This window comes from Theobroma cacao, chromosome 8, assembly GCF_000208745.1.
Source record: "Theobroma cacao cultivar B97-61/B2 chromosome 8, Criollo_cocoa_genome_V2, whole genome shotgun sequence".
Lineage (NCBI taxonomy): Eukaryota > Viridiplantae > Streptophyta > Magnoliopsida > Malvales > Malvaceae > Theobroma > Theobroma cacao.
The window spans coordinates 10,859,174-10,887,167 of record NC_030857.1 but is presented as its reverse complement, the minus strand read 5'-3'; the positions used below and the strand labels follow the sequence as shown (position 1 = coordinate 10,887,167).

General features: G+C 32.6%; 2 protein-coding genes and 1 long non-coding RNA gene across 3 annotated transcripts; all 3 read left to right on the top strand.

The window, feature by feature from the left end:
* On the top strand, window positions 8,205–10,190 carry LOC108663061. The gene is made up of 3 exons (XR_001928948.1): window positions 8,205–8,247; window positions 9,027–9,101; window positions 9,971–10,190. It is a non-coding gene; the product is annotated as an uncharacterized LOC108663061 (long non-coding RNA).
* On the top strand, window positions 14,577–17,051 carry LOC18592602 (sm-like protein LSM3B). Its single transcript, XM_007019417.2, has 3 exons — window positions 14,577–14,807; window positions 15,978–16,073; window positions 16,623–17,051. The coding sequence occupies exons 1-3, from the start codon at window positions 14,691–14,693 to the stop codon at window positions 16,701–16,703; spliced, it is 294 nt and encodes a 97-aa protein (XP_007019479.1). The 5' UTR covers window positions 14,577–14,690; the 3' UTR covers window positions 16,704–17,051.
* Window positions 17,654–19,225, top strand: LOC18592601 (cytochrome b-c1 complex subunit 6). Its single transcript, XM_007019416.2, has 5 exons — window positions 17,654–17,693; window positions 17,878–17,934; window positions 18,177–18,261; window positions 18,911–19,000; window positions 19,081–19,225. Coding segments are annotated over exons 2-5 (210 nt in total). The 5' UTR covers window positions 17,654–17,693; window positions 17,878–17,932; the 3' UTR covers window positions 19,114–19,225.

Sequence of the window (27,994 nt, the reverse complement as noted above, 5' to 3'; positions counted from 1 at the left end):
TTCAAGTTCATGAGTAAGGAGTGAGTCACAAATATCATCAAATGTTACTACATTAAGATCTTTAGGCTCTCAAATAGTTGTGACTTTGGGTTTCCAATTCTTAGGGAGACATCTAAGTAATCTTTTACTAATTCATGTTCAGGGATGGCTTTTCCATGTTGATTAAGCTTCTTTGTAATATTGGTCAACCTATCGAACATGGTAGTGACATATTCACTTGGTTCCATTTTAAATATTTCATAATTGTAGGTGAGTAAGGCAATTTTGGACTCTTTGACTTGAGAAGTCCTCTCATGAATGACTTTAAGTTTTTCTCAAATCTCTTTGGTTGTAGTACAACTAGAGATTTTGTTGAATTCCAAAGGAGTGAGTGCACAATGAAGGGTGTTGATGGTTTTAAAATTTGTTTGGACCTTTTTGACTTCATCCTCAGTCCACTCAGCTCTAAGCTTATATATTTTCTCACAAGTGACAAAACTAGGTGAGGTGGGAACATAGGGTCCTTCTATAATAACATCCCATATTTCATAGTAAAGGACTTTAATGTTTATGGACATCCTAGTGTTCTAATTGGCATAATTTGATCCATCAAATCGAGAAGGCCTATTTGTGGATTGTCTTTCAGCAACAACTGACTTTTGCAAAGCCATGTGGATCTTCCCTAATGATATTAAGCCTTAAATTTGAGGGTATGGCTTTGATACCACTTGTTGGTCCTGTTAGAGTGCTAAAGGGGGGGTGAATAGTACTAAAAATTTTTGTTTAGCCCTTTAAAGCTTGAAGAGCACTTAATTAACTAAATGAAGGGAATGACTAGAACTTGTTAAAATTACAAGACACCAAGTAAGAAAGGGTAAAGAGAAGTGGACAATGCAAGAGTATTTACAATGGTTCGATCTCCTTGACCAACATTCACTACTTTGATCTCCCAATCAAGGATTTTCAACCCAACTTCACTAAATTAGTGGAATTAATAGCTTCCACCAAGCTTTTACAAGGTGAGCTTCTAACCTAAGCTCTAATCCCTTATTGTAAGCTTTAGAGTGCTTCCCACACTCTAATTGCCTAAGAAAAAGAAGTACAACTAAGTACCTTTACAAGTCTGGATAGATTACAATCAAGCTCAAACACTTTTTATGATTTCAGAATGAAAAACAAGTGTTTTTAGTGAAGAATATTTGGCTTTTTGCTCCAAGTAGCTCTTTTCTCTTCAAATATACTTTCTTTGACTATTGGAGCTTTCTTTTATACCTAAGAAGTCAGATTTTTCTGTTGGTGACAGTTTCTAGCCGTTAAAAACAACTCTAATGCACTTTTAGCCATTATTTTGTCCTTTAATGTTTAAATTTAAAAAGACGGACAAACTTTGGCTAACCAGTTACAAGTAGTTTTACCCGATTACAGCTTCTCTGCCTTGCATTGTCCTATTGCTATGTTCTATGCTCTAATCGATTATAGGAGGCTCTAATTGATTAAGATTTCTCTGTCTTCAGACTTTTCTTCTTCAGTAAACTTCCTCTAACTAGTTATGGCAGGCTCTAACTGATTACAAACTTTCTGTTTTCACTTCTCTATACAGCAGTCTTCCTCTAATTGATCAACATTTCCCTTAACTGATTGAGGCTTTACTTCTTTCAGTTATAACTGATTAAAATTAGCTTTAATCGACTAGAAGATCTTCGAATTTTAAACTTCTCCATTTTGGCTCCCTTCAACGGTCAATAATATTTTCAAACTTGTTTTTAGCGCTTGAAGATACTAGGACCTTATGCTCTAACTGATTAACTAGACCTTTTAATCGATTAGCATATTTCTATTTTGCTTCAGCTTATCACACAACCATGTCTTAGCTGATTAAGGTCCCTTGATAATCCGTTAGTAAGGTTTTGTTTTTGTTCATTAGTTGCTCTTTCCCTCTTAACTGATTAACTCTTCATTACACTTAGCAAGCTCCTTGACTTGCCTTTAATTAACAACTTTGTTAGGGATATAAAATTAAATCTTGCACACTTAAATAGTGAAATTAGACATTAATGAATGAGGAATGTTTTGTTATCATAAAAAACATATGGACTCAACAATTCCTTTAACTAGTTTATGCAAGTGGTATTATCCTCGTATAATATTGTTGAAATTTCCTTTTCAGTTGACAAGTTACATGTTTGTGGAATATGATGAGCTACAGATTTTAATCAAACACATTCACGACTCCACATATGAATAAGTAACCTGTTTGGGATCAAGCTTTATGTAGATTAGATGAATATTCTACATTTGTATAACCAATTAAATTTAGTTTTGATACATTTGAGTAATATAAGCCCATGTTCATTATGCCTTAAAGATATTGAAGCATATGTTTAACTCCATTCCAATGTCTTTGAGTTGGAAAAGAACTATATCTTGCTAATAAATTTATAACAATTGATATATCAGGTCATGTATTGCTACCAAGATCCTATTGGGTGAGGGCTGATCATGCATCATAAACAATAAAAAGCAATGAAAATAAAATTAATAGATTTAATTACGCCTCAACTTCTTAGGATCTCTTCTTTGCCAAATTGAGTACACAATTAGATTAATAAATAAAATATATGATCATATCACTTGACCTAAATAACAAAGGTTGATGAATCCTTTGTTAACCACTAAATCAGCCTTTAAGAAGCTCAACCACCTCAGCTTGGTTGTTACAAACCAAAGCTGTTCAAGGAATCCTTCTGCAACCTTTAATGGTAATTCACACTAATGAATTAGAAAATCTTTCTTTAAGGAGTGGGAGTGCTATGCCTTGACAATATGCTAGTAAAGATGAGTTTTATAAACTCATAATCCACACAAAATTTTGAGACCGCACACACAAAAGAAATCAAGTGAATAAAAACTATTTTTCTTCACATAAGGGGCCGTAAGGACAAAGGAATTTCTAGTGTGCCATTCTTCTAATTTTTCAGCCACTCTCTTATTTTTCTTTGGAGGTTATAGCAAGGTATTTATACCATGGATTAATTTTAAACCCTAATTACAAAGCTATTATGTAATTGCTAATTAATCCAATAATTTGATTAAACAATTTAATCAAGTCCTTAAGAAGCCCAGTTAACTTAATTAATTAATTTAATCAATTAGGCCCAATAACTTAATTAAACAATTTAATTAATTAAGCCCAACAACTTAATTAACAATTTTAATCAAGTACTTGAGAAGCTCATAACTTCTAATTTGATTAAGTTCAACTTAATCACCTCTCCTATTTTATTTTTAACATTCATTTTAGGTGTGTAACCCATTAGACTTCTAACATGTTGGAAATGAACTTAATACATAATTCTTAAGTCAAACTTAGAAATAGATAAATTTAAACTACTTTAAATTTATCATTAATTAAATCAACTACCTAGAGTTTATAGACCAAGATTGGGATCTAACAATCTATCATGGTCACCCAAATGTTAGAAGAGTCAAGATAGTTTAACTCAACCTTTCAATGATCAACCTTTCAGTGTAATTTAGTCCCTCATTATATATCTCGGAGATGATAAAAGCATGGTGCAGTGTCTACTCTTATTGATCTCCATATTCGTTCTTGAAATTTGATCATTAGCTTTATAGAGACTTATGAAACTCCTTTCATAATCTCTAAGTCGCATTGGTCAATGACTTTAATAAGCTAATATCAACCAAAAAACTGTTAGGATAAGTCTAGTGAATCACTTGGGGTGATGATTCCTTTTTTGACCATTCATGTGCCTTCACATGTTTTATGTTATATCCAAAACATCATGTTTTGGCATCCTTGATTAGGCACTCATAAGGATGAAATCAAAGCATAGCACTCCACACATAAGACAACTTGGTGTCTCAAGTTTAGAGAGTATTTACACAATTGACACATGTATTGCATAAACACTTAAGTGAAATACCAAATCCACTTATCATGACGGGTCATGTTTAGTGAACTTGCTCTCCTAGGCAAGTACCTACATTCTAGTTTCAAGTATCTCCATACTTCAACCTATAAGATCGATTGCTTACTTCCTAAGTATCATTGTGGCAAACTTGGGCATTGGAAGAGGAACTGCAATGAGTACCTAGCTACTGTGAGCACGAAAAAGAAGCGTATCGAAGTTTCTGATTTAGGTACCATTTGCTAAATAATTATACTTTATATATTAAAGGTATATGATACCTCAAAGTTGGTTCTTATATGTTTGACATATTGCAAGGACCAAAGATAAAGATGAGTAGGATCTTGGTTGAGAAGGTGACCACATGGATGGATCACCTAAATCACTAAATGCTACATTGGATGATTAAACTCTTATTTATATCGACATGTTGGATAATTTATTGGGATGCTTTTGGAACATTAATTATGTTATTTCCATGGGAATGGCTAATGAAACATTGGTCTTTAGCATTTGGATGTGGAAGCTTATTTATTTCAAGTTTGAATAATTATTTAGAATAACTATGTCATATTTAATTATCAATGCTTCATGTTTTTCCTCGCAATGATATTTGATCAATTATGAATTATGTTCAATTGATCAAAAGGTTGAATATTGATTCATATAAAATGGAACTTTCTTAAGAAAACATAGAGATGAATGTTCAAGAAAGAAAACAACTTCATATCGAGATATGATTTGGTCCATATCTCTCTAACATATAAAGCCCATTATGATATTTCAAACTAATATAATTCCAAGCATACATTGAGATGTATATATATGTGTAACATCATGGAATATTCAAAAGAGTTTGAATATTACTCTCACAAAGGATCTTGGAGTACAATGACAATAAAACAAAGGGCCAAATGGCATAACACAGAGTGACATATGCATATGATGCATACAACATAGTTTAGTTGGACTGGTTCTAAGGAGTAAAAAGGGACTATACGTGTATATAAATAAAGACATATACATGCTATTAAAAAAAGCTCTAATAGGAAGATATTTAGATTATTAGTCCAGAGGACTAATAAAGGGTTCTGAACATTGTTAATGTAACAATCGAGCCATACTAGTAAAACCTGGGTCTCATTGGATCTAGATATAGTAATATGACATGATGTGATGTATGGACATAACGAAGACAAATAAAAGCAATTAACCATATTGAAGGGCATAAGCTAGTCGACATGGAGACATGATTCCTAGATGGATTGAATTTACATACGATGAGGTAGTAATTGGCTTTGTATTAGTGGGAGATGTTGGGATGAGCCTTGTAGCTAATTGAGTTTGGTTAAGGCTTGATTCAAATCATGCTACAATATCATTCATGTTGAATGATTAGAGGTTTTCCTTCATCAATAAGACGTTAATTATAAAGGGTTATATGTCTAATTGGATGAAGTCCATGAGATTAATATGCCTTGCAAGGGAATTGTAATGGGTTGAAATTATGAGATCCCTATGCATCAAAGCATAATCTCTAAATGTTCTTGGTCGATGTATAATTGAGACTGGACATCAATGATACCTAGAGACTAGTACATTCTATGTTATTTACTTGAGAAGTAAGCAATCAATCTCATAGGTTGAAGTATAGAGAAACTTGGATCTAAAATGTAGGTGTTTGCCTAGGAAAGCAAGTTCACTGAACATGACTCGACATGAGAAGTGCATTTGGTATTTCACTTAAGTTTCAATGCAATACTTCTCATGTGTCAGTTGTGTAAATACTCCCTAGACTTGAGACACCAAGTTGTCTTATGTGTGGAGTGCTATGCTTTAATGCATAGAGATATCATAACTACAACTGATTATAGTTCCCTTGCAAGGCATATTAATCTCTTAGACTTTATCCAATTAGACATATAACCCATTATAATTAACGTCTTATTGATGAAAAAAACCTTTAATCATTCAACATGAATGATATTGTTGTATGATTGGAATCAAGCCTTAACAAATTTCAATTGGTTGTAGGGCTCATCCCAATAGATACATCAGTGCTCCAATTACATTAAGATATATTACTTCAGGTACAAAAAGTTCTTCATCATCCTTATGAGGTTGAAAAGGGTCTTTTTTCATATCTAGTGACCTCAAAACTATCGGTGAACTCAATGGATATGCATTGTCCATATAGAATTGTTTTAGCATTTTTGCTATATAATTTAATTGATGGGCAAAAATTCTATTTGTCAAGTGCTCAATCTGAAGACTCAAACAAAATTTTATTTTTCTAAGGTCATTCATCTCAAATTCTTTCTTTAAGTAATCTACAACTTTTGATAACTCTTCGGGAGTTTCAATAATATTCAAGTTATTAGCAATTATGACAAATTCATATCCAAATTTCTTTATAAAAACACATGGGTATCTAAGATCAATTTTTTAACATTCTTTTAACAAATATTCACTAAGGCAATCATACCATATGCATTTAGATTGCTTTAATCTATGTAAAGATTTATTTAATTTGATCGAATAAATTTCGCGAGAATTCAAATTTTGTACTTTAGGCAACTTAAATCATTTAAAGATTTTCATATAGATATCGTTATTAAGTGAGCCATATAAATAGGTTGTAGCTACATTCATTAGATGCATTTCAATCTTTTCATGTATTACCAGACTAATTACATATCGAAATGTAATTGCATCTTCCACAAAAGAATATGTCTCTTCATGATCGATATCGAGTATTTAGGTAAAACCTTGTGCGACAAGTCATGCTATATATCTCATAATTTCATTTTTCTCATTTCGTATTCACATAAATATCCATTTATATTCCACTAATTTTACACCATTTGGTGTATGGACTACAGGTTCAAAAACTTCATGTTTTGTAAGTGAATTCAATTTCACATTGATTGCGTCTTTCCTCATTGGTTTCCTCTAGAGTTTCTATTTCCTCTTTTTGACCATCTTGTATATTTGCTCCTTTTCTTTTTCGAGGATTTTATCTTTGGAATCGATTGGTCTCTCACGCTTTTAGTGTGCCTTGTCTTAGAGGGATATCAATTCTAATAAGAGCTTTTGCAACTGGTATATGAGATTTAGTTATTCTCTTTAGGTTAGTAAATACGTCTAGCAACGAATTTGCTATATTTTACAAACAAATTATATTTTGAACTTCAAGTTTACATTAATTTGTGCAAGGATCAAAACTAGATAATGATGATACATTCCAAGATATTTCCTTTTTCAGCTGCTTATTTTCACTCCCTTATGTTCAAAAAATTGTTTCATCAAAATAACAATCAACAAACCTTGTTGTGCATAAATCTCCTGTAAATTGTTCTAAATATTTAATTATAGATGGAGATTTGTATCCAACATACATTCTTATTTCTTTGAGGAGCCATCTTTTTGCGTTGTGGTGGAGCAATTTGAACATATATCGCACATCTAAAAATTTTGAGATGGGAAACATTTGGTTTTTTACCATAAACTAATTGTATAAGGAAGAATTCATAGTAACTTGTTGGTTTAATGCATACAAGTGCTACTGCATCTAAAATGGCATACCCTCAAATAGAAATTACGAGTTTAGATTTCATAAAAAATGGTCTTACAATCAGTTAGAAGTATTTAATAAATATTTCTACTAGACTGTTGTGTATGAATATGAGTAATAGGTTGTTCAATAGTCATTCCAACTAATATACTGTCAAGCCCAACTCTATAAAATATTGGCCATGTCATACATGTGCTTGATAATATGTTTGCATACTTGAAAAGCCCCGAAAAATCGTTAAAAGTCGGTAGTGAACTTAGTGGTACAATTAAGCTGAATTAAGCCTCAAACTAGTCCAAATAGAGATTTTAAGATGAAATTGAGAATTTAAAAAACCCAAAATGACTTAATATGGTGATTCGAAGTTCGAGGATTGATTTGGAGTCAAATGGGAATTTTCATGACGTAGGGGCAAAATGGTCATTTTGCCACCTAAGGGCAAAATTGGAATTTTACACCACTCAACACTTGTCATGCCTAAGGATTTCATCCATTAACATTTTATATTATGGATAATTGAGATATTTTATGTGGTGGTGAAAGAAAGCTTAGTTGTTAAGTGTTAAACATGGACCAATGGAATGGTGACAAGTGGCAAGCTTTCATTTCTTTATAATTTACATTAAAAATCAGCACATGACTCTCCCATTTCACTCCCATATGTTCGGCCTCACCAAGAACAAAGAGAAAAAGAAAGAACAAAACCCTAGTTAGAAAATTCAAGAGAATATTGGTGGATTTCAAGGAATTAAGCAAGTAAAGGTAAAATTTCTTGATTTTAGCTTGTGATCTACCTTTCCTATGCATTCTTTATCATTTTTCATGGTTGAGAATCAAATTTGCATGAAGATAACTTTGCTGGCCGGACATGGGGGGAGGGGTTTTGATATTGGATTTAGCTAGAAAACATGTTATTCTAGTGTTTTTAGTTGGTTGGTGATGTGTAGCATGAAAAGCAAACAAGAAAAAATTCATGTTCTTCCATCACCCTCATTGGCCGAATCTTCCTTATGGTATGTTGATGGTGGATTTGATTTTATTTCAAATGATTTGATTAGGAACTAATGATTTATGGTGTAAAAAAATCAAGTATGAAAAACCATGGTGTTTATGCACCCACCATGGCCAAATTTCATAAGGAATCTAGTGATGATGATTTTTGTGATATCTTGTGTTATTTAGTTAGAATTTAATGAATGGTGGTGATGAAAATCGAAAATGGTAATTTTAAAGTATAGTTCTTTTAGTAAATAAGTTGAATAACAATGAGAAAGTCAAGCTCATTGAGGCGCTTTGGTGTATTTTGGGATATTGAAAGTGTGATAAATATAATTGGAGTCAATTTGGATGTTTTGGTTAAATCAAAAGTGGAGAGTTTGAATTAGGTCGAAAATCGATCCATTCCGATCACAATTGAACCAACATGTAACACCATCTTTAAGTGACTATCCAAACGACTTCATGCATTCATATAGCGTTTGAAATAGATTTATAATGACATGACACAATATATTGAATTATTTGTCGTGTATTGTGTATAGGTGATGAAACTTTCGATAAGGGTAAAGGGATTGTACCCGAAGATCGGGACTAGGAGTACTTCGACTCTCGATATTGTGAGTAACCTTACTATCATCTTAATTATCTAAAGTAGTTTTTATTCATTTTTGTGATTTTATAGAAAAATGAGTTTAAATGGTAAATCCTTATGTTTTATAAGTAAAATGTGATTAAATGAAATGAGTTTATAAATCATTTTGAAATTGAATGATGATTTTAGAAATTGAGTAATTGGAGACTGTTTGTGCTGTAAATTTATGGTTTGAATTGAATGGCTTATGGTGATATTGGCATGAATGGCTGAATTAGAAATTGTGTTGAAATTGTATGAATTGTTTGTTTTGCCTTAACAGGCTGGATAGTATTATATTAGCCATGTTATGCTGCCGAAATGTTATTGATTTGGTAGGTTATGTATTTAGCTTACTGCAGTGGGCGGGTTTTTGTGGACCAACCTATTAGAGGGGCATGGTAAACTCCGTTATATTTTACCTCGGTACGAGAGGCGCGGAGGGTAACTCTTGAGGTAAAGCTTTAAAGTTCACTACACGATAAATCACCACGTGAGAGTGAACTCAGCCAATGCCAAAGAACGACTATGCTTTTAAATATAAAAATGTGTTTTATGCGTATATGAACTTTTCTTTAACAGCCTTGGCAGACTAGGTTGGATGCCTCGACCAAGGTGTCCCCGAGAATGAGTTTTGGCACGAGCCAAGTTTTTAAGAAATTCATAAGCCATGTTGATTATTTAAGTGAAATGAATTTATTTTATTTAGTTGAAATGAGTTTGAAATGTTATGAATCATAGTACGATAACTATTTTAAGTTGTCTCCTTTTACTCGATTTTAGATATTTTATATTATATTTGTTTACTCACTGGGTTTATATAAACTCACCACCCTCTTTTCCATGCATTTCAAGCTCAGGATAGTTTGTAGATATTTGATTTTATCGAGGGCTACAGTTGGATTTGCATCCTCAAAAATCGTAGGTTCGCAGCTTTCGTTACCTTTGATCATTCGGGGGCCCACATGTCATTGTAAATTAAATTACACACTCTGGTTCACTGTGTTATTGTATGAACGAATTTATTTTGCTTTTACACTACAAAAATTATTTACGGATAACTCTATAAATATTGTTTCATAAGAAAATGGAATATTTTATTTAATATTTTTATTTTATTTTAATAGCTATCATTTCACTTTAAATGAATGTTTTAGACATCTAAACTTATTTTTGGTTATGAAATATGTATTTTTCACTCATATACTACATTTTTAGATGGTTTCGAAATTTTTAAAGAATAATGACCAAAATACCCCTGTGAGACGAAAATTATTTTTTTATTGTTTTGGTTTGGAAATAGCTTATAATCTTTTAAAAATATGATATTAGCAACTGTTGCTCGCAGGGAGGTGAGAAAACTAATATTAAAGCCTTGTAGGGTTTCGGTTGGCATTCCGAGTAATGAATGTCTATCGAGATATCACAGCGGTTGTCACGGGCTCGAGGAGAGTACCGGGTCGTGACATATACAATATTCATTAAAAGCTTGAGATGTAAATTCACCAACATTGTAGAGACGTATAGTCTTGATTGCATAATTAGGAATATGTGCATGCAAACGAATGATTGCAAATGCAAAATTACAAGTTGATAATAACTATATATGTGACCATCTAGTTGATGCATCAATTAGAACTATAAAATATATAAATGGTTCACATAGTAGATGTATGAATCCATATATATCACATTGAATATGTTTAAAAAATGTAGGAGATTCAATCCCAACTTTAGCTAGTGATGGCCTTATAATTTAGTTTACCTTTAGAGCAAACAGCACATAAGAATCAATTAGGTTGAAAAATTTTCTGATTTTTCAATGGATGATCACATTCATTTTCCATAACTTTTAACATCATTATTGATCCGAGATAATCCAACTGATCATGCCAAACATTAAAATTATTAGTAATTCTAGTTTATTATAGCATGAGTTTCAATCATTCTAATTTCTTATGTAGTACATTTTAGAGAATAAAACGAGTAATTTTTTTTCAACACACACTTTTTGCTTGAAATAATAGATGTAACATAGAGGTATTAAGTGTCTCTTTCATTCATTGTCTCAATATGATATCCATTCAAATAAATATCTTTAAAACATAATAAACTTTTTTAAGATTTAGTAGAAAATAATACACCTTCTATTATAAACTTTATTCCTTTGGATGGTAAAATATTGGCTTTTTCGGAATCTTTAATTTATCTTATTCTATCAGATAAAGTATTGACATTAGTTTCTTCCATTGTAAAGTGGGAAAAATATTTCTTATCTTTAAATATTGTGTATATTGTAACAATATTTGCTAGACATATATATGCATCATTGATCTTGGATCCAATGTGATGAATATCAATATTTTTATATTTTTATTTTTCAATAAGATAAGATACATAATAAGAAACTTACAAGTTGACATAAGAGAACATTAAATATATGATTTACTAATTAAAACACATAATAGAAACATATCATTTAAATATAATAAGAACATATAAAAATATTTTTATAATAAAGTTATACTAAAACATACTAACAAAGTATTAAGAAATTTCATTCTTGGATATTTCCATTATTAATCAAATAATCAATTCCTCCTTTAGTATGAACAAGAAAACCAACAATATCCTAATGTGTTATATCAACTTGACCATGGTTAAAATCGTTTTGAACAAAATTTGCTTCAATTTTTTTTTCTTTTAGCTTTTAGTGATACTTGATAAAGTTTAATAAGATATTTTAATATACAAAAGGTATGTGACCAATGGTTTTTCATGCCATATCGATGATAAGACATATTCTATATTCCTTTTTATTGCTTCCACTTTTGTTTTTTTTCTTATATCTCTTCACTATTCATCCACCCTTAGTGATTAAAAGTAATTGTCCACTCGTGGTACTTAAAGGTATTCATCCATTCGTGGTGGTTAAACATATCCATCCACTTTTGGTAGGTAAAGATATTCTTATTATTACAATAGTGATTAGTGTAATTACCACAATTACAATAATTATGGTGACTTTTTCCACATCTATGACCATAAACTATTAAATGATGCCATATTTACTTCAAGGAATGGATGGAGTTCATGTTTTTTTATTAGTAGGTCATTATTTTACTCAACTACAAAAAGACATGAAATTTAAAATAAAATGTATTTTTCAAATTACCCAAAATATAGTATTTTTCACTGATTATAAAATATATATCATATAAAGTTAGATATCATATAAAGTTAGTTTCATATGTTCAATTCAAAATGTCTTTTGCAAAATCTCATATTAACAAAGATAGAATTACATATACCGAGTATAATCATATTTGAAATTTAAAACAAAGAAATCATGCATTGAACAAATCATATTTCAATCACAGAATAAAAAGATCATATATTTTTATATATATTGCATGCTCAATCTGATATAATAAATCAAGAGATAAAATATGATACATACTACATTATAGAAATTCACATTCTAATTTAATAAATCAAGGGACAAAATATGATACATATTATATAATAATAAATTCACTTTTCAATCAAAGGGCAAAATATAATATATACTACATGGTAATAAATTCATATTTAAGTTGATTCTCAGGGAATAAAAATCTCAAAGAGATATCAAGTCACTTATTTGATTTGCTAAAATAAAAAATCAAAGACCAACCGTTAAAATCTTTTTTGAAGGATGCAAGAACTGGAACTTCAACTTTGAGATGATGATAAAAACTAAATGATACCAAAACTTGAAAGCTTAAAGAATTATGCTGATGATATATTATAAAATATAAACTGAAAGAACGACTTTTTAAAAAAAGAGAATACCTTTAAAGAAAGTATTTTTAGAGGGAGTAAGAAATATCTTATTAAAGTGTATCTTTACAAGTGAAAGAAATATCTTATTGAAGTGTATTTTTACAAGTGAAGGACTTATTTATAGGTAAACAACCCTTTGAATCATAATTCTAATCTAATTCAATCTAAGAGTTCAAATTAGATTATACTTTTTTTTTTTGGTCTGTTTGGTTGTTTGACTTAATTTGAACTTCTTGAATCCAAACATAATTGACATTGACAAATATATTTATAACAACATTCAAATACCATTAACATTAAATTTCCCTAACGCCAAACTAGAAAAGTGAATTGAAAATTGAAAACATCATAGATAGTTTTAACTATTCATAATTGGCAGCTTTCTTCTATAGACTTTAAGGTATTACGCCAAATAGGTACGCTTTTTAAAGAGTATTCCTATTCAAGTAAATGCTTTTGAAAATTGAAGCATCTAACAAATTTGGGATTGATGAACCATCTTTGATTAGAATGGTTGAATAATACCTGGGATATTATTTTATCACTATTAATTAAAAAGGAATTCAATTGAATTTGATGAAGTTATAATTATTTTGGTATAATATTTTTTGGATATAAGATGATCATCTCAATTGTCAGCAAAATAGATTAAATCTGATTTATTTTATGAAGTTATATAAAGGTTTATACTTATTTTGCTTCAAATTGAAATAAGGCATAAGAAGTTGTACTAATATTCGTTGATAGAGAAATGTTGTAAACCTTTATTCCATTCATTGTCCGTTTCATATAACGAGTAAAGTCAATATCGAAGTTAAATTAGAGTCCAACTTGATGAAGGAAAAGCCAAAGCAAATAGCATGTGGTGGGCTGCATAATTGATTGATTATTCTTGTAAAAAATTCTTACAACTTGGGATGGTGGCATCTTCTTTCTTGGAATAGTCTTGTATACATCGCAATAATTTAATAAAATATGTTTAATAGTTGCAATTTTATTAGCATTGGGTTTCACCCGTCCTAAGTTAAGTGTGCGTCATCATTCATATTTATAAATAATTTTCATTAGATGCAACTATTCACTATATATATATATATAAATTTTATTAATAAAGTTATCACTGTGAACTACATAGATTCTAAAAGTTAACACATTATTATTATTATTATTATTGACTTTTGATTTGGGTTTTTACTATTCAAATTAAATAAAAATAAGTAAATTGATTTAATTTATGATTTTTACATTATACTTTGTATTAGTAACGTGCTACACTGAATTAATATTTATAACTCAAAAATCTTCAAATACACACAAAATCCACCATTTGTTTTATATAAATTATTTGAGTTTTCGTGTAAGTTAGCTACTCCCTTTTCTAATTACTTATTAAAATTTTGGATTTAATTAAATTAAATTATAATTAGTTATTAAAATTTTAATTGGTTAACAAAATTGTAAGTATAAAATTTGGATTTATTACTAGAAAATGGGTTGAATTTTTAGTGCTTTAGAGGCTTCCAACTCAAAGTTAGCTTGAAATTGTAAAAGTTAAGCCCATTCAGAATCCGAAACCCAAAAAATTAAAAAAAATAAAAAAATGAAACCAAAATGACAGCAGAATTAAATTGGGTTAACGGGTTTTGCTAAATTTATTCGGGTCCTTTCAAGGAGTCAATGTTTTGCTGCCTAGGACTAAAACCCTTTTGTTTACTGTTACTGTAGAAGGAGCAAAAGAAAGAGCGAGAGAATGGCAAGCGAGGACGAGAGCGCGGTGAAGGAGCCTTTGGATCTGATAAGGCTCAGCCTCGACGAGCGTATTTACGTCAAGCTCCGTTCTGATCGTGAGCTCCGTGGCAAGCTCCATGTATGTTTTCTTTTTTCACTTTCATATAAAACTCTAGGGTTCCCTGTTCTTGCACCTTGAATTTTTAATGTTTAAAATTCTTTTTTAGGGTTCCTTATTTCGGTTTTTTTTTTAGTTTAATAAGTATGAACTAGCCCTCGAGGATATTGCAAACTTATGTTCTTTATTTATGGAAATATCATTGCATGAGTATGGGCAAATAACGTCTAAACAGTATTCCTTTTCCCCCCGAAATTTAGTGACTGTCTTGTGAAATTGAGTTGTTGCCATGATGCAAAATTTTGGGTAATGAGTAAATGTTCTGTTTATGGACAGCTTGAGATGGAAATTATTTTGTGGTTAGACTTGTCAGTCAGTTTATTGGATAGTTGTTAAATGTGAAAGTTTTATGTAGGATGCTATCTAATTTCTATTTTTGTCTTTCTGATCACTCTGTTCTTCCATGTAAGTCTGTGTATCTAACTTTTTACTATTAGCTACCTGATATCTGTTGGTCATACCAACTCAGTATCGATTTAAGCTGCTGTCTGAGGTTGTGTCGTATCAGAACAGTATGATTTTAAAAATGAAAATGGAGTTGTCATGTTTCTTGACTCCAACTTTTTCCTACTTTTTTTCTTCCTATCTTCCTTTAACTAACTCTATAAGTTTATATCTTCCTACTTATTCTCTCTTTTAATTATTTCTTTATATAACATGATAGTTGATGAACTGCTACTTAATTTCTTTTGTAGTGTTTTCATATTTTTTTAATGATAAAAAATGATACTTTATTATTTTTATCCACAAATGCAGTGGTTGTATAGACAACTAGTTGTATTGGGGTTTGGAGTGCTGGTTTAATCAGAACATGTACAACATGATTTTGTAGTTATTGTTAATATCCATTCGCTGGTTTTACTGCATGCGGCCATTCATCTGTTATAATATTTTTTTAGAGTCAATGTTCTGTGGTGAGGCTTATTTGCTTAATTCTAGCCATTTTACCATGTGAAGTGTAGGCAATGATATGAATACAGATCACTTTGATTATCCAAAAAGACTTTGTTATGCTTAATGGTATTAATTTATCATTATATTCTTACTACTTGCTGATATGATCGGCCATAATGTTCAGAACCTTGTAGCTCCTCATTTTGATGCCTATGTCTTCTCTAACGTGGCTTGCAGGCTTATGATCAGCATTTGAATATGATTCTAGGGGATGTTGAAGAGATCGTTACCACGGTTGAAATAGATGATGAAACCTATGAAGAGATTGTTCGGGTAAGTTATTGTTTCACTGGTCCCTTAATTTGGAATTTGAGTAATATTTATTTGAAAGCTAATATATAAGTAGGGATAATTGCTGAGTTTAATAAGTTTTGGCTGTAGTGACAATTGGTAACTTGAAGAGCTATGATATGTTGTTTCAGTAACACCCCTTCCCCCTGATATTTGCCCTGAAGGATGCTTTATTTAGTGTTAGCATTTATAAAGTTGTTTTAACTTCTCATTGAAGCTTGTTTCTACTTTCATTAGAAGAAAGAGTGCTTCCTCATGAATACAAATCACACTCATACTGAATTTAATTGATCAGTTTTGACTATGATTCCTTACAAGGATACTAATGAAGGAAAACCTTTCAAATTGTTTTTGTCAAGTGATGAACAAATCAACTATTTTCTCTTGGTAATACAAGATTCTGGATTTGCAATGAAAGCAAACATGAACTGGAGATTTTCAAGTGAAATGAGTTTCTGAATTAAAAAAGAAATTTGGGTTTGTTGTTTCACGATTTTGGATGATGACCCAATTTTTTCCCCTCAATCTCAGACTACAAGGCGCACGGTTCCATTTCTCTTTGTTAGAGGAGATGGAGTCATACTGGTTTCTCCACCTCTTCGGACTGCTTGATGAGGAGAACGAAGTTTCAAGCACACTTTCTGGGAAGGAATCACCTTTTGTCAAATTTGCTACTAAGCTGCTAATGCTGTATCATTGACCCTCTAAACAATAAACTGTGGAATATTTGCACTGTGGAATATTTGCACATTTTTAGATGATTAGGCAATAGACTTTGTTGATATATTTGTATGATCTACTATTTCAATCTCATCCTTTTGGCGAGAGGGACAATGGGAGCAACTCTTTTCACTGGCTGCTTAAGTTGATAATGTAGACCATTTGCACATGAAAGGCCAGTTATGCCATGCCATTACTGGTGCTGGGGCTGAAATGAATGAAATTGTTTTGACCAGATTATACTTCATTTTACCGTTAATAATTGATATGAGCTGTCCATGTCAGTGTCTCCAGTTTGGCTGAATCAAGCTTTGTGATCGATACAATCACACAATCCTGTATGCATTTTTGCTTTGGACCATTGTAGCTGCGGTACTATTTATCTAGTCAGCTCTTGGATGACTACTCCGGTATGCTGTGTTGGATTAATAATACTGTGAAAAACGGCACTTGGAGCATCACCGTAAGCACCAAAGCATCCAGCCTATCATATTTGAAAAAGCAATTAGCAGAGAATCAAAGGCAAGAGAGTGAAAATTACTAGCGGAATTAAAGCAGCTAACCTTCAGTTTCCTTGCCACATAGCAAATGTTCAAAAGTTGTTAGAAAGAAAATATCACATTAATTTGTAATTAATATATTGTGTAAAATATAATATCCATTTTAATACGATCAAGTCATAGAGAAGTAAGATAAGATAGTTTTATTGGGAAAAAGGATTTTGGTTGGCTGTGCTATTTCAGCCCAAGTAGGAAGAAAGAAAGGGCGGCCCAATGCAAGTGTCTTTGCATTTAATTAGTCTACAACTAGCAATTGTTACGTTTGCATTTTGTTAGTAACAACCAACAAACCTAGGCCTGTTTCTGCGCATCTCCATACAAGGTAACATTCTTTCTCCAATCTTCACTTTCTTTTAATTCATGCTTCAATTGCTGGATTAGATCAGTAGTTTCCCCCAATCTCCAGATTATTTAAATTTTATGATCATCATCATCATCATTTCCATGAAAAAATTGTCTTTCCATGATTTCTTGCATCTTCATTGATGATAGTGTTCCTTGTGCAGTAAGCAAGTTAAGAGGCCCATTTGGCAATTGACTGTCCTACAAAATTTACCCAACATGTGAGTTTTTTTTTTTTTGGGTTAAATTTAACCATCTTTAATGCTTTTGCTTAAGGTTGCTTTAATTTTGCTGATGTTATTTATATAGTTTTTTTTTTGAAAAGCAATGTTAATTATATAGTTGACTGAAAAATTAGTCACTTTGATTTGATTCAAAGATGACATAATACTGATCTATTGGCAAATTATGGTTTCTTCAATTTTAGATTGTGTAGGCAATTCTTACTTGATAAGTGGTGCAGGGCTGACGAGGAACCAACGGATCAAAAGAAATACCTTGAGGACATTTGCAAATCGCAATGTGCAAAGCCTATGCATGATTATGGAGTGAAGTATTTTTTCACTTTGGATCTTCAACCATGTCCATTTTCTTTATCTTCCATTTTAGCAAAGTGATAAACATATAAAAGCAAGTGATACCTTGCAGTTCTAGCAAATAACATGTTTTCATAAATAATAGTACATTACAAAGAAGAAGTTGGCCAAAGCGAAGGCAACTTGTTTGTAGCTTTTTGGCATGTTAAAATGGTTTGAATCCCTCCTCGCTTAACTTGATTATCAGAAAAAAATAAAATTAAATCATATTAAGGTTGCTAGTTGCTACCAATGATTTATGGTAGTTTGGATTTATGTCATCCATATATATAGGCTTTTAGCATATGCTGCTAATGTCAAACAAAAGCATCAGTCGCAATCGTTATGGCAATCGAAACCATATCTGCACTAATATTTATGTTTTAAATAGGTATATAAGTAGAGTTTGGAATCACAAAAATGTCTTTTACCATTCAAATTCTCCATTTAAACTTTGGGTTTCTTCTTTCTTTTTGAATTTAATCTTTGTCATTAGAAAGTTGTTGTTATTTGCTTAGTGATTAGTACTGAAATTGGACTTGACAATTCTTACGTTTTTCCCACTTTACTTTGTCCTTTAAAACTATGCTTATATGATGTAAGCTTATTATGCTTATTGCAGGAATGTGCTAAGAGGGTTTCGGGTGATGAAAGTGGAAGCAAGCACTGCACAGGACAATACTTTGACTACTGGACTTGTGTTGATAAATGTGTAAGTTGTCTTAACTGCTTTAGTTTGGTTGCTTTTTTTGTAGTTTGTGGTTTGAATTTGGTGCTATGCAATTAATGCAGGTGGCGCCAAAGCTATTTGCAAAGCTGAAGTAATTCTGGGAGGTTGCCAAGGATGCTTATTTCCCAGTTTTATTCTTTTTCTCGTCTTAATATTTACCTTTAGCTCAATGTTTGGTTGTCTAAATTCCTTCTAAAATTCCAAGGGTGTTTTCCCCTATAAGAATAAAAGATCTTTTACACTCAAAATATCTTTTGAATGTTTCACAAATGCCCTTTAATTAGAAATTCGGAACGATTTGCGTAGGAACATTCTTTGAATTTAACCTGGAAATGGGGTTCAAGCACAGGGATATTGTTCCGTAAAAGTCGAACAATTAAAGATTGTTCACATTGGAGCTGGCTACTTAAGGCCCTCAATCATATATTAGCTTGTTGCCTGAAGCAAATGGTTTTGCCATAATTCTAAAAGTCAAAAAGTAGGAAATATATTCACACCATAACCAAAAAATATTAAATCCCTTTTACCTATTTTATGCTTTGCATCTCTTCCTTGTGTTTTCTTCTCTCATTTACGTCAATTTTAAAAGTCAACGTAACATTAAATAAAATAAATGTAATTGCTTTTATTTTCCTTTTGTTTGTGGAATTGGACCCATAAACATTGACAAAATAAAATTAGCTATGACAAAATAGAATTAACCATTCATAGGCCGTTGGCAGAAGCAAAGAATAAGCATTGACTCCAATGCCTAGTGGCGGCACACATGACTCTTAGCAGCATTGCTATCTATATTACTATCGATGAATGAATTTCAAACTCATTTGCTGCAACAGTGATTGATTGCATGTAGTAATACACTAATACTTTTCCAGTTCAATTCAAATCCATCTAAGATCTCATCTCATCTCATGCTCTTCCAAATTTATGTGTATTCTAAATTTATGAGAATGGTAGAAGGTTAGATGGTTTCCCTTTAGCCGTGAAAGAGGACTCCTTTGCCAGGGATAGTAGGAGAATAAGCCTCCCTCCCCACGGCCACTAAGTTCTCCAAATCGAGGCACTCCACCCCTTAACCCCCCGGAAGAGTTTGGCATCAAATTCGACCAAGCTCCCTTTGAGATGGTAGGTCCTACAAAGAGGTCCTTAATAGCAACCTCAACTTTTTCGCAATCACATGCCTGTAACCCCATGCATTCCATGTCATTGAAGCCACCCAAGAAGACCTGAGTTGGCTTAGGAGAAATGTTGTGGGTACTCTGATTAGTTATGTGGACTATTACACCCTACAAGATGCGTTTGCCTCGAAAGCATTTCAATGTGCCATTAAACCAATAGGAGGCAACATGATCCTCATCACCGTTTGCCTCCAAGAGGATTTTGAAGTTTGCACAAGTAATCACAAAGTGTGGCTTGATTTATAGTTTAAAGATGTGCAAAAGTGCAAGCTTTTGCTAATATTTTTGAAGGCTTAACTGTCCATCACAACCACCCCCCTTATTGTTCACCTTTAATTCACTAATGACACCATTTTGTTTTGTAAGCCACAATTGGAGCAAATAAAAAAATGTGACTAGAATTCTTAAGGCTTTTAAGCTGTCTGTAGGCAGAAATCAATTTTTCCAAGAGTAGTCTCATTGGCATCAATGTTTCATAGCTTGATTTGCGCTAATGGGCAACCTCTCTAGGATGCAAACTAGACATGTTCCCAAAAAGCTACCTTGGTCTTCTTCTTGGCACACTCACCAACTCTTTGTCTAAATGGTAGTCGGTCATCATCAAGCGTTTCCACTCCTAGTTGGCTAGTTGAGGGGGCATTATTTATTGATCGGAAGAAGATTAACACCTATTAGATCAATTCTTGAAAGCTTGTCGCTTTATTACCTTTCCATCCTTAAAGATGCTAGTTAATATTAAATCCAAGCTCAAAAAAAATTTAAAGAGATTTCCTTTGGTCAAGTTGTGAGGAGAAAACAAAAATTCACTTTTTTATTGGACCATGGTTTCTAGAGCCAAAAGTAATGGTGGTTTTGGCATTGTTGATTTGAGACTCAAGAATCGCGTCTTTCTTAACAAATGGCTTTGGCGATATGCCAATGAGCCACAATGTCTATGGAGAAAGGTGCTAGTTGCTAACAATAAAATGAACTTGCGAGCTCTTATCCCAACTGCTCCCACATGTAGGCCCTCAACCATATGGAGAGACATCGCTAACCCTCTTAAACCTTCTGATCCTTTTCATGATTGGGTGATCTCTAACTTTGATTTTCTACTAGGCAATGACAAGTCCATTCTTTTCGGGAGTGATATGTGGTTCGAGCATTAGCCTTTTCCATTCAATTTCCAAAAATTTATACCTTAGCCTCCAATAAGATAAGAGTTACTATGAATTTTGGTACTTGGAAGGGTAATCTTAGAAATGGCTCATCAACTAAATGAGAAATGTTTTTTTAATTGAGAAATTGGGCAATGGAAGAATTTTATGGATCTTATCAATATGATGTAGCCTTACCCCACTGATCTTGACAGAGCCATTTGGAAGAAAACTCCTAACAAAACCTACTCTCCTTTCTTTTTCATTAAGACCCACCATTCTGACACTTGGGCTCCTTAAAATGTATACAAACAACTTTAGTCTAGTTTTGCTTCCTTCACCCCACGCATGGCAAGTCCTTCTTAGCAAGCTTGTAGTGAATTACAAACTCCATCAAAAGGGGACTTCTTAACCTCGATGTTGCCAAATGCACCATGTGTGGTAGTAAACTTGAAACGTTTGCCCACTTTTTCTTCAATTGTTCTATAGCATGGCAAATTTGGAATAATTGCAACTTATGGGCATCAAATGGGTCCCTTAGGCAATGCATCAAACTTCTTCATCACTTGGCAACATTGTATCCCCTACTTTGGCTCTCAAGATATCGGGACAAAGGTTTTTTTTTCTCTATTTATCTGGTCCATATAGCTATTTAGGAATGCAATCCTCTTCCAAGGCAAACTCCTCGGCTTTAGTTAACTAAAACACATTATTCTAGTTAGATTAACACACTGGTGCAAAGGAAAATGGCCAATGAATCACATCCCCACCTTCTTCTTCCTCACTGATCTCCTTCAATAATTGAAAGTGCAATAATAGGCTTTATAAGGAATGGGAAAAACTTCCCCTTGGATCCTTTAAGTTGAATGTTAACAGTTATGCCCTTGGCAAGTTTAGGCCTATTGGAATTAAAGGCACCATCAGAGATCATGAGGGCTTCATCAAAGGTATCTTTTTCGCCTTTATTGGTGTTAAGGACTCCAATTATACTGAGTTGTTTGCTATCAAAGAGGTGACTCCTTGGTTCTGTCCACTCCATGGGCGCAACATCAGTCCCTTATAGTTGAAAAGCTATTCAAAAAACATTATAAGTTGGGTTTCTAATCATAATATCGACACATGAAGAAGATATCTAACTATATTGAGGTTATCAAATTTGGCATCAAAGAGATTACCTTTATTCACATTTTTAGAGAGGCTAACAAGCTAGTAGATAACCTTCCAAAGGTTGGGGTTATTTGATAAGGCAATTTTTATGCATTTTTCTAAATTCTCAAGGTCATTGTGTACTGGTTTTTGATGATTCTTTATGTCTTTTATGCACTCACCTGTTGGAATCATGGCTTAGTAGGATGGCATAAACCTTTTGCTTAGTAACTGGTCTTTTCAGTCAAGCACAATAAGACTTTTTCAACTTGCTGACTTCGCAATTGAGTGCCTTCAATTTGTAGACTTGCTTGTCCCCCTATAGCTTTTCAAAGTACTTGAGCACTTCATCTCGAATCTCCCTTGAGTCATCAATTTCTCTGCCTTGGCAAGTTAACTTACTAATATGATTGACCTTGTGCCTTGCCGAATCTTTATTATGAAAAAACTAAGTATTTCGATCACCCTCCAAAAACCACTTAACCTTAGCTTTCTGATACCACATTCGTTCCTCCTTCCTATAAGCCTTCCATAATTCACATTTTTTACCCATAAGATCCTTTCAACTATTTTGGTCAAAGCCCCCTTATTGGATGTTAATTGTAGCTTGGTGAATTTCAGACTCTAGTGTAGTAATTTTCTCCCTAACAGAACCAACAGTGCATTTCTGCCACCTTTTAATTGCATGCTTGGTACCTTTAAGCCAATGCCACACAGTGGCTTTATGGTCCCCCATCCACCCTGTCTCATTCCAAGCCTCAACCAACATATCAGTGAACCTATCTTCCTCAAGCAAGATATTAAAAAATCAAAAAGGCTTAGGCCACTTGTCAAAGTTAGTTAAGCCAAGAAAAATAGGATTATAATAGAAAATAGAACAAAAAAGACACTTTTGTAGCAGAGAAGGAAAACGCTTAGCAATTTCCACAACAATAAAGAAGTGGTCCAATTTGTTAAAAGCAACCTGTTCACCTACCACTAACCAAGTGAAGTTCCTTCCTGACATTGGCAAATCCATAAGTCCCAATGCATCTATAAATTCTCTGAAGTCCACCATTGACTTGTCAACTTGAGTGCAACCATACTTTTCATCCAAGCTCCGAACTACGTTAAAGTTCCCCTAGACACCATGTTATATTCCATCCCTTCATCATCCAATTAAGCTTTTCCCAAAAGGTCATTCTTTCCTTTTTGTCGTTGGGGGCATACATGTTTCCTACACTGTAGTTATCATTGACACCTTTGATCCTCCCAATCAATAAGATATATGAATTTTCAGCAATGACATGATCAATAGTAAAGCAGTTTTCCTTTAGTAAGTGATCAGACCTCCAAAGGCCTTTACTGCCTTCATTGATTGCCATTTAGTCAATCCCCTACCCCATATCTTTTTAATAATTCTAGGGTTGACCACATTCATCTTTGTCTCTTGAAGAAGAAGGAAATTTGGTTTATGCTTAAGAGAAAGATTTCTAACTGCTTGTTTCTTCTCTACCCTTCCCAACCTTCTAACATTCTATGAAATTTCATTCATTAACGAAGCAAACTAGACCACAGAGTTGACATCATGGCCACTGGGCTTTACCTCTATTGCTGTTTTCCTCTTTAACAACAACAAACACGTCCACCATGGCATTGTCCTCCATCTCAAATTCCATACCTAGATCTTTATGTACCTCCAAAGACATTTTTGCCTCTCTTAACATCACCGCATTTCTTCTTGCTATGTCACTATCAGTGATACCTTCTTTCAACTCGCTTTATATGATCTTTTTAGCACAGTTTCTAGCTCGTATAGATGACGCTGCACCTCTCCTTCTTCCCTTCCCCTGTGAAGCTCATCCTTTCCTTATACCCAAGCTTGTATTACCCCGAACATTCTTAATGTTCTCTTCCCTCTTAATCTCTACCATCTTAGTCCACTCAATTGGGCCCTCAAGGGAACACTCTGCTTGATTTTTGAGATATTCAGGCAACATAAGAACATCCTTATCCGGGATAGCAGTCGATATCACTCTTACCTTTTGCAACTTATGCATTGCCTTATCAATATCCAAGTCAGCCTCCACAAAAACCAACAGGTCTGTCTACCCCCCAAGTGAACTTTTTTTAGAGTTGCTACCTCCAATCAAATCACAACGAGAGAAGGGGACCCTCGTATCTTTCGCACTAAAAGTCCATCATTCATTAAAAAGCTCACAAATCTTAGCTTTATTAGGGCATAACCTTTGGTCTGACCCATAATAGTCATGGAAGCCCATATCACTCTAGGACTCCTTAGCGGTTTCCAACGACTCACACCTAAGGCTACCTTGAAGAGTAGTAAGTCTAACTCCCCACTCTTTTGGGGAACTAATGCTTGGCTTAACAGACGCATCACAATCCTCAAGCTTGGTAACCATACCACCTAGCCCCTGTTCCAACTCAATTGGTTTCTACTGTTTTCTAACAAAGTCTCGTCCCTTAATTCTAACTATTGCATTTTGAATTTTTTTATCAATAAATGACCCATTTGCTCTTCCTTTCTTCCTATTCTTAGAATTCCTCTAGTCCACAATAGCATTCATCGATGAGACTTCTTCCAGTTTAGTAGGATCTTTGTTTGTCATCTTAGTCTCCATAATAAACTCCTCCAAAGACTCTAGTTCACTTGGTGGCGCTATGCTCAGCCTTAGCACCACCTTAACTTTATTAATTATCAATTCCTGCCACATAGGGACTATTTTGTTCTCTTTCATCTTGGCCAGGATATGGCCAAAGTCAAATCACATACACCTACTTATCTTACGACTTCGTCAAATAACACTACCCCACAAGTTCCCTATGCAGTTGAACACCGTCAAATTCCACATATGTGTGGGGACATTCTCAACTTTCACCCACATCGCTATACCCCATTTACCCTGAGTTTCCTCATAGGGAAACACTAATTCAAACCACTCATTTCGACTTGCAACATGTTTTTCCAAGACTGAAAGCATAACTTTCTCATTATTAAAGGACAAGAGGCCTTTAAAAGGACCCACAATTTTGACTTTAGAGTTTATTCCCTTCAATACCAACTAGGATTGAATGTGGTCCATTGAGGCCACTTTCTTCATCTCAACAACAACATAGCATTTAGCCTAATACATCGTGCCCCTTGGCAAGTCAACATTAATGGCCACCAACTCTTTCTCTTACGTTGGGCAAACATCTACTCTTGCCTTAATAGTGGCTTAAGGCTTAAAGCATACCCCACCTAATCTTTCCTATTCATATCTCTGTCTTGACTATTCGGGCAAAACACTTCCTTATACGTTCTTAGAGCCTCGAAGGTCGTAAAATTCTTTGTCGGCTTGCTTGACCCTCCAAGAATCCTTGTCCACAACATTAGACTTCTTTCTTGAATGGGCTACATCTATAATGATCTCTTTCCTATTCAGCATTCGCCCATTCTCGCGTTCAATTACCTTCTGCATCTTTTCTTGATGTTTAAACCTGACAAACCCAAAGAGCGATGAATTTCTGTTCTTTCTTCTCCCTTAACTAGGAACAAAGACATCCATAACACCAAATTCTTGAAAGTGATGGATTTAGTCCTTATACAATAATTTGTAAAATTTGAGTCCTTTTACTTTTTAAAATTGATAATGTCAGTTCAATCATTAACAATGTCAACATTTTTTTTGTTATTTATTTTGATATGACATTTTTTTACTAATGTGACTTTGAATATGATAATGTGTTAATGATGATGTGGGATTTTTTATTTACTTCATAACACTCTTTTCATTGTTTTAAATCATAGAGCACAAAAATTCTTATTTGTCTCACAACACTCTTTCCTTAAAATCCTAAAAAGTTATTCATATTTTTAATTTATTTCTTTTCCAATCTCGATTAAAATCATTAGCTGACATTGAATAATTTCACATCCACACTTACAAAATAGATGTTAGTGCTTGGTCACATCATGTTAGCACTACTATTACATCATTCATGAAATGCCATATCATCATAGCTATGTTATTAGACTCAATATCACATCAACAAGAAAATATCACGTCGACATAACCAAACATCATATCAACATAGATAACTGAAAATCTTTAACTCGTTGGACTAATATTATCAATTTTAAAAAGTGCAAGGACTCAATTTTTACAAATTATTGTATAAGGACTAAATCTACCACTTTAATAGAGTATAGGGACTAATTATATAATTTAACCTTAAATATAGCAATCAATCATACTAGTATTAAGTATAATGGGTATTTACATTTTCAAATTTAGAACATACATAATATGATTATGTGCTAAAGTTATGGACTATATAATTATAGTTTATATATTTTAAATGATATAAGTTATATGCTAATATTAATATATGATTAATAAATATCCTACATATTAATATTATAATTATTACATCTATAGTATATAGTATTGTTTTGCCTATGTAAACCTATATCTTACATATATATAGGTTATATTTAATAATAATTATTATGCCTATTGTCATAACGTATGAGTCATAAAACTCAATCGTTTGACACAAAAGGAGTCGACATCAATCTTTTTCGTTTAGGCGTGATTGACCACCTAATTGAAGCTATTTTTTTGATAAGGTCTTAAGCTTGACTTAAGTTCATTAAAAAAATAAGTTTCGGTCTATGAAACTGATTAGGTTTGGAAGCACAATTACATGTGAGGAAGGGATTAGCACCTTCACAGCACCCATTCAAAATGGCACCTAATTAACAATGTGTTTTCTTTTTAGCCTTGATAAATTAATTTTATTTTGATATCCTAGTTTATTTTCCTTAATTATTTTTTCAATTTATTATTATTTTAAAATAAATAAAATGTCCTTTAATATTGAAATTTTTTCCTATATTTCCCACCCTTTTTGGTAAAATTTAGAAATATTTTCTCACTCAAAATTTTCAAGAAAGTTATCCCTTATAACATTTTCAAAATTTTATCATCCAAAGACTTCCATTTATTTTATATTGAACATTCATTATGAAATTATATTTACAAAATCTAAAGTATTTATTTATCTAGGTTCTTATAAATTATTTATAAATATACCTTTTTGGTAAAAAAAAAATATGGTTTTACCCCCTAACCCTTATGGTAAGGTCTCATAATTATTTTTACTCTAAAAATTTTAAGAAAAATTACCCTTTACAGCGTCCTTTAAAACTTCCATTTAAAAGATTTATTTTAAAATAATTACAAATCTTTACTATTTTTATTTTTATAATTTTATTCTACCAATAATGGTGCTAAAAATTTCATTTTAACCTAACTATGAACTAAAACAAAATTTTATTTTTATTATTTTATGTATTTTCATTAATATCAAAAAAATAAATAACAGAAAAATAAATATAAATAAAGTAAGATGAAGGTTCTAGCTCATACCTAGTAGATGGATCAAACACTGAATGGGATTGGGCTTTGTCCAATGCAATCCATAATCAAGTAATCCAAAGACCCAAACGAAGTGGGCTTGGACAATCAACT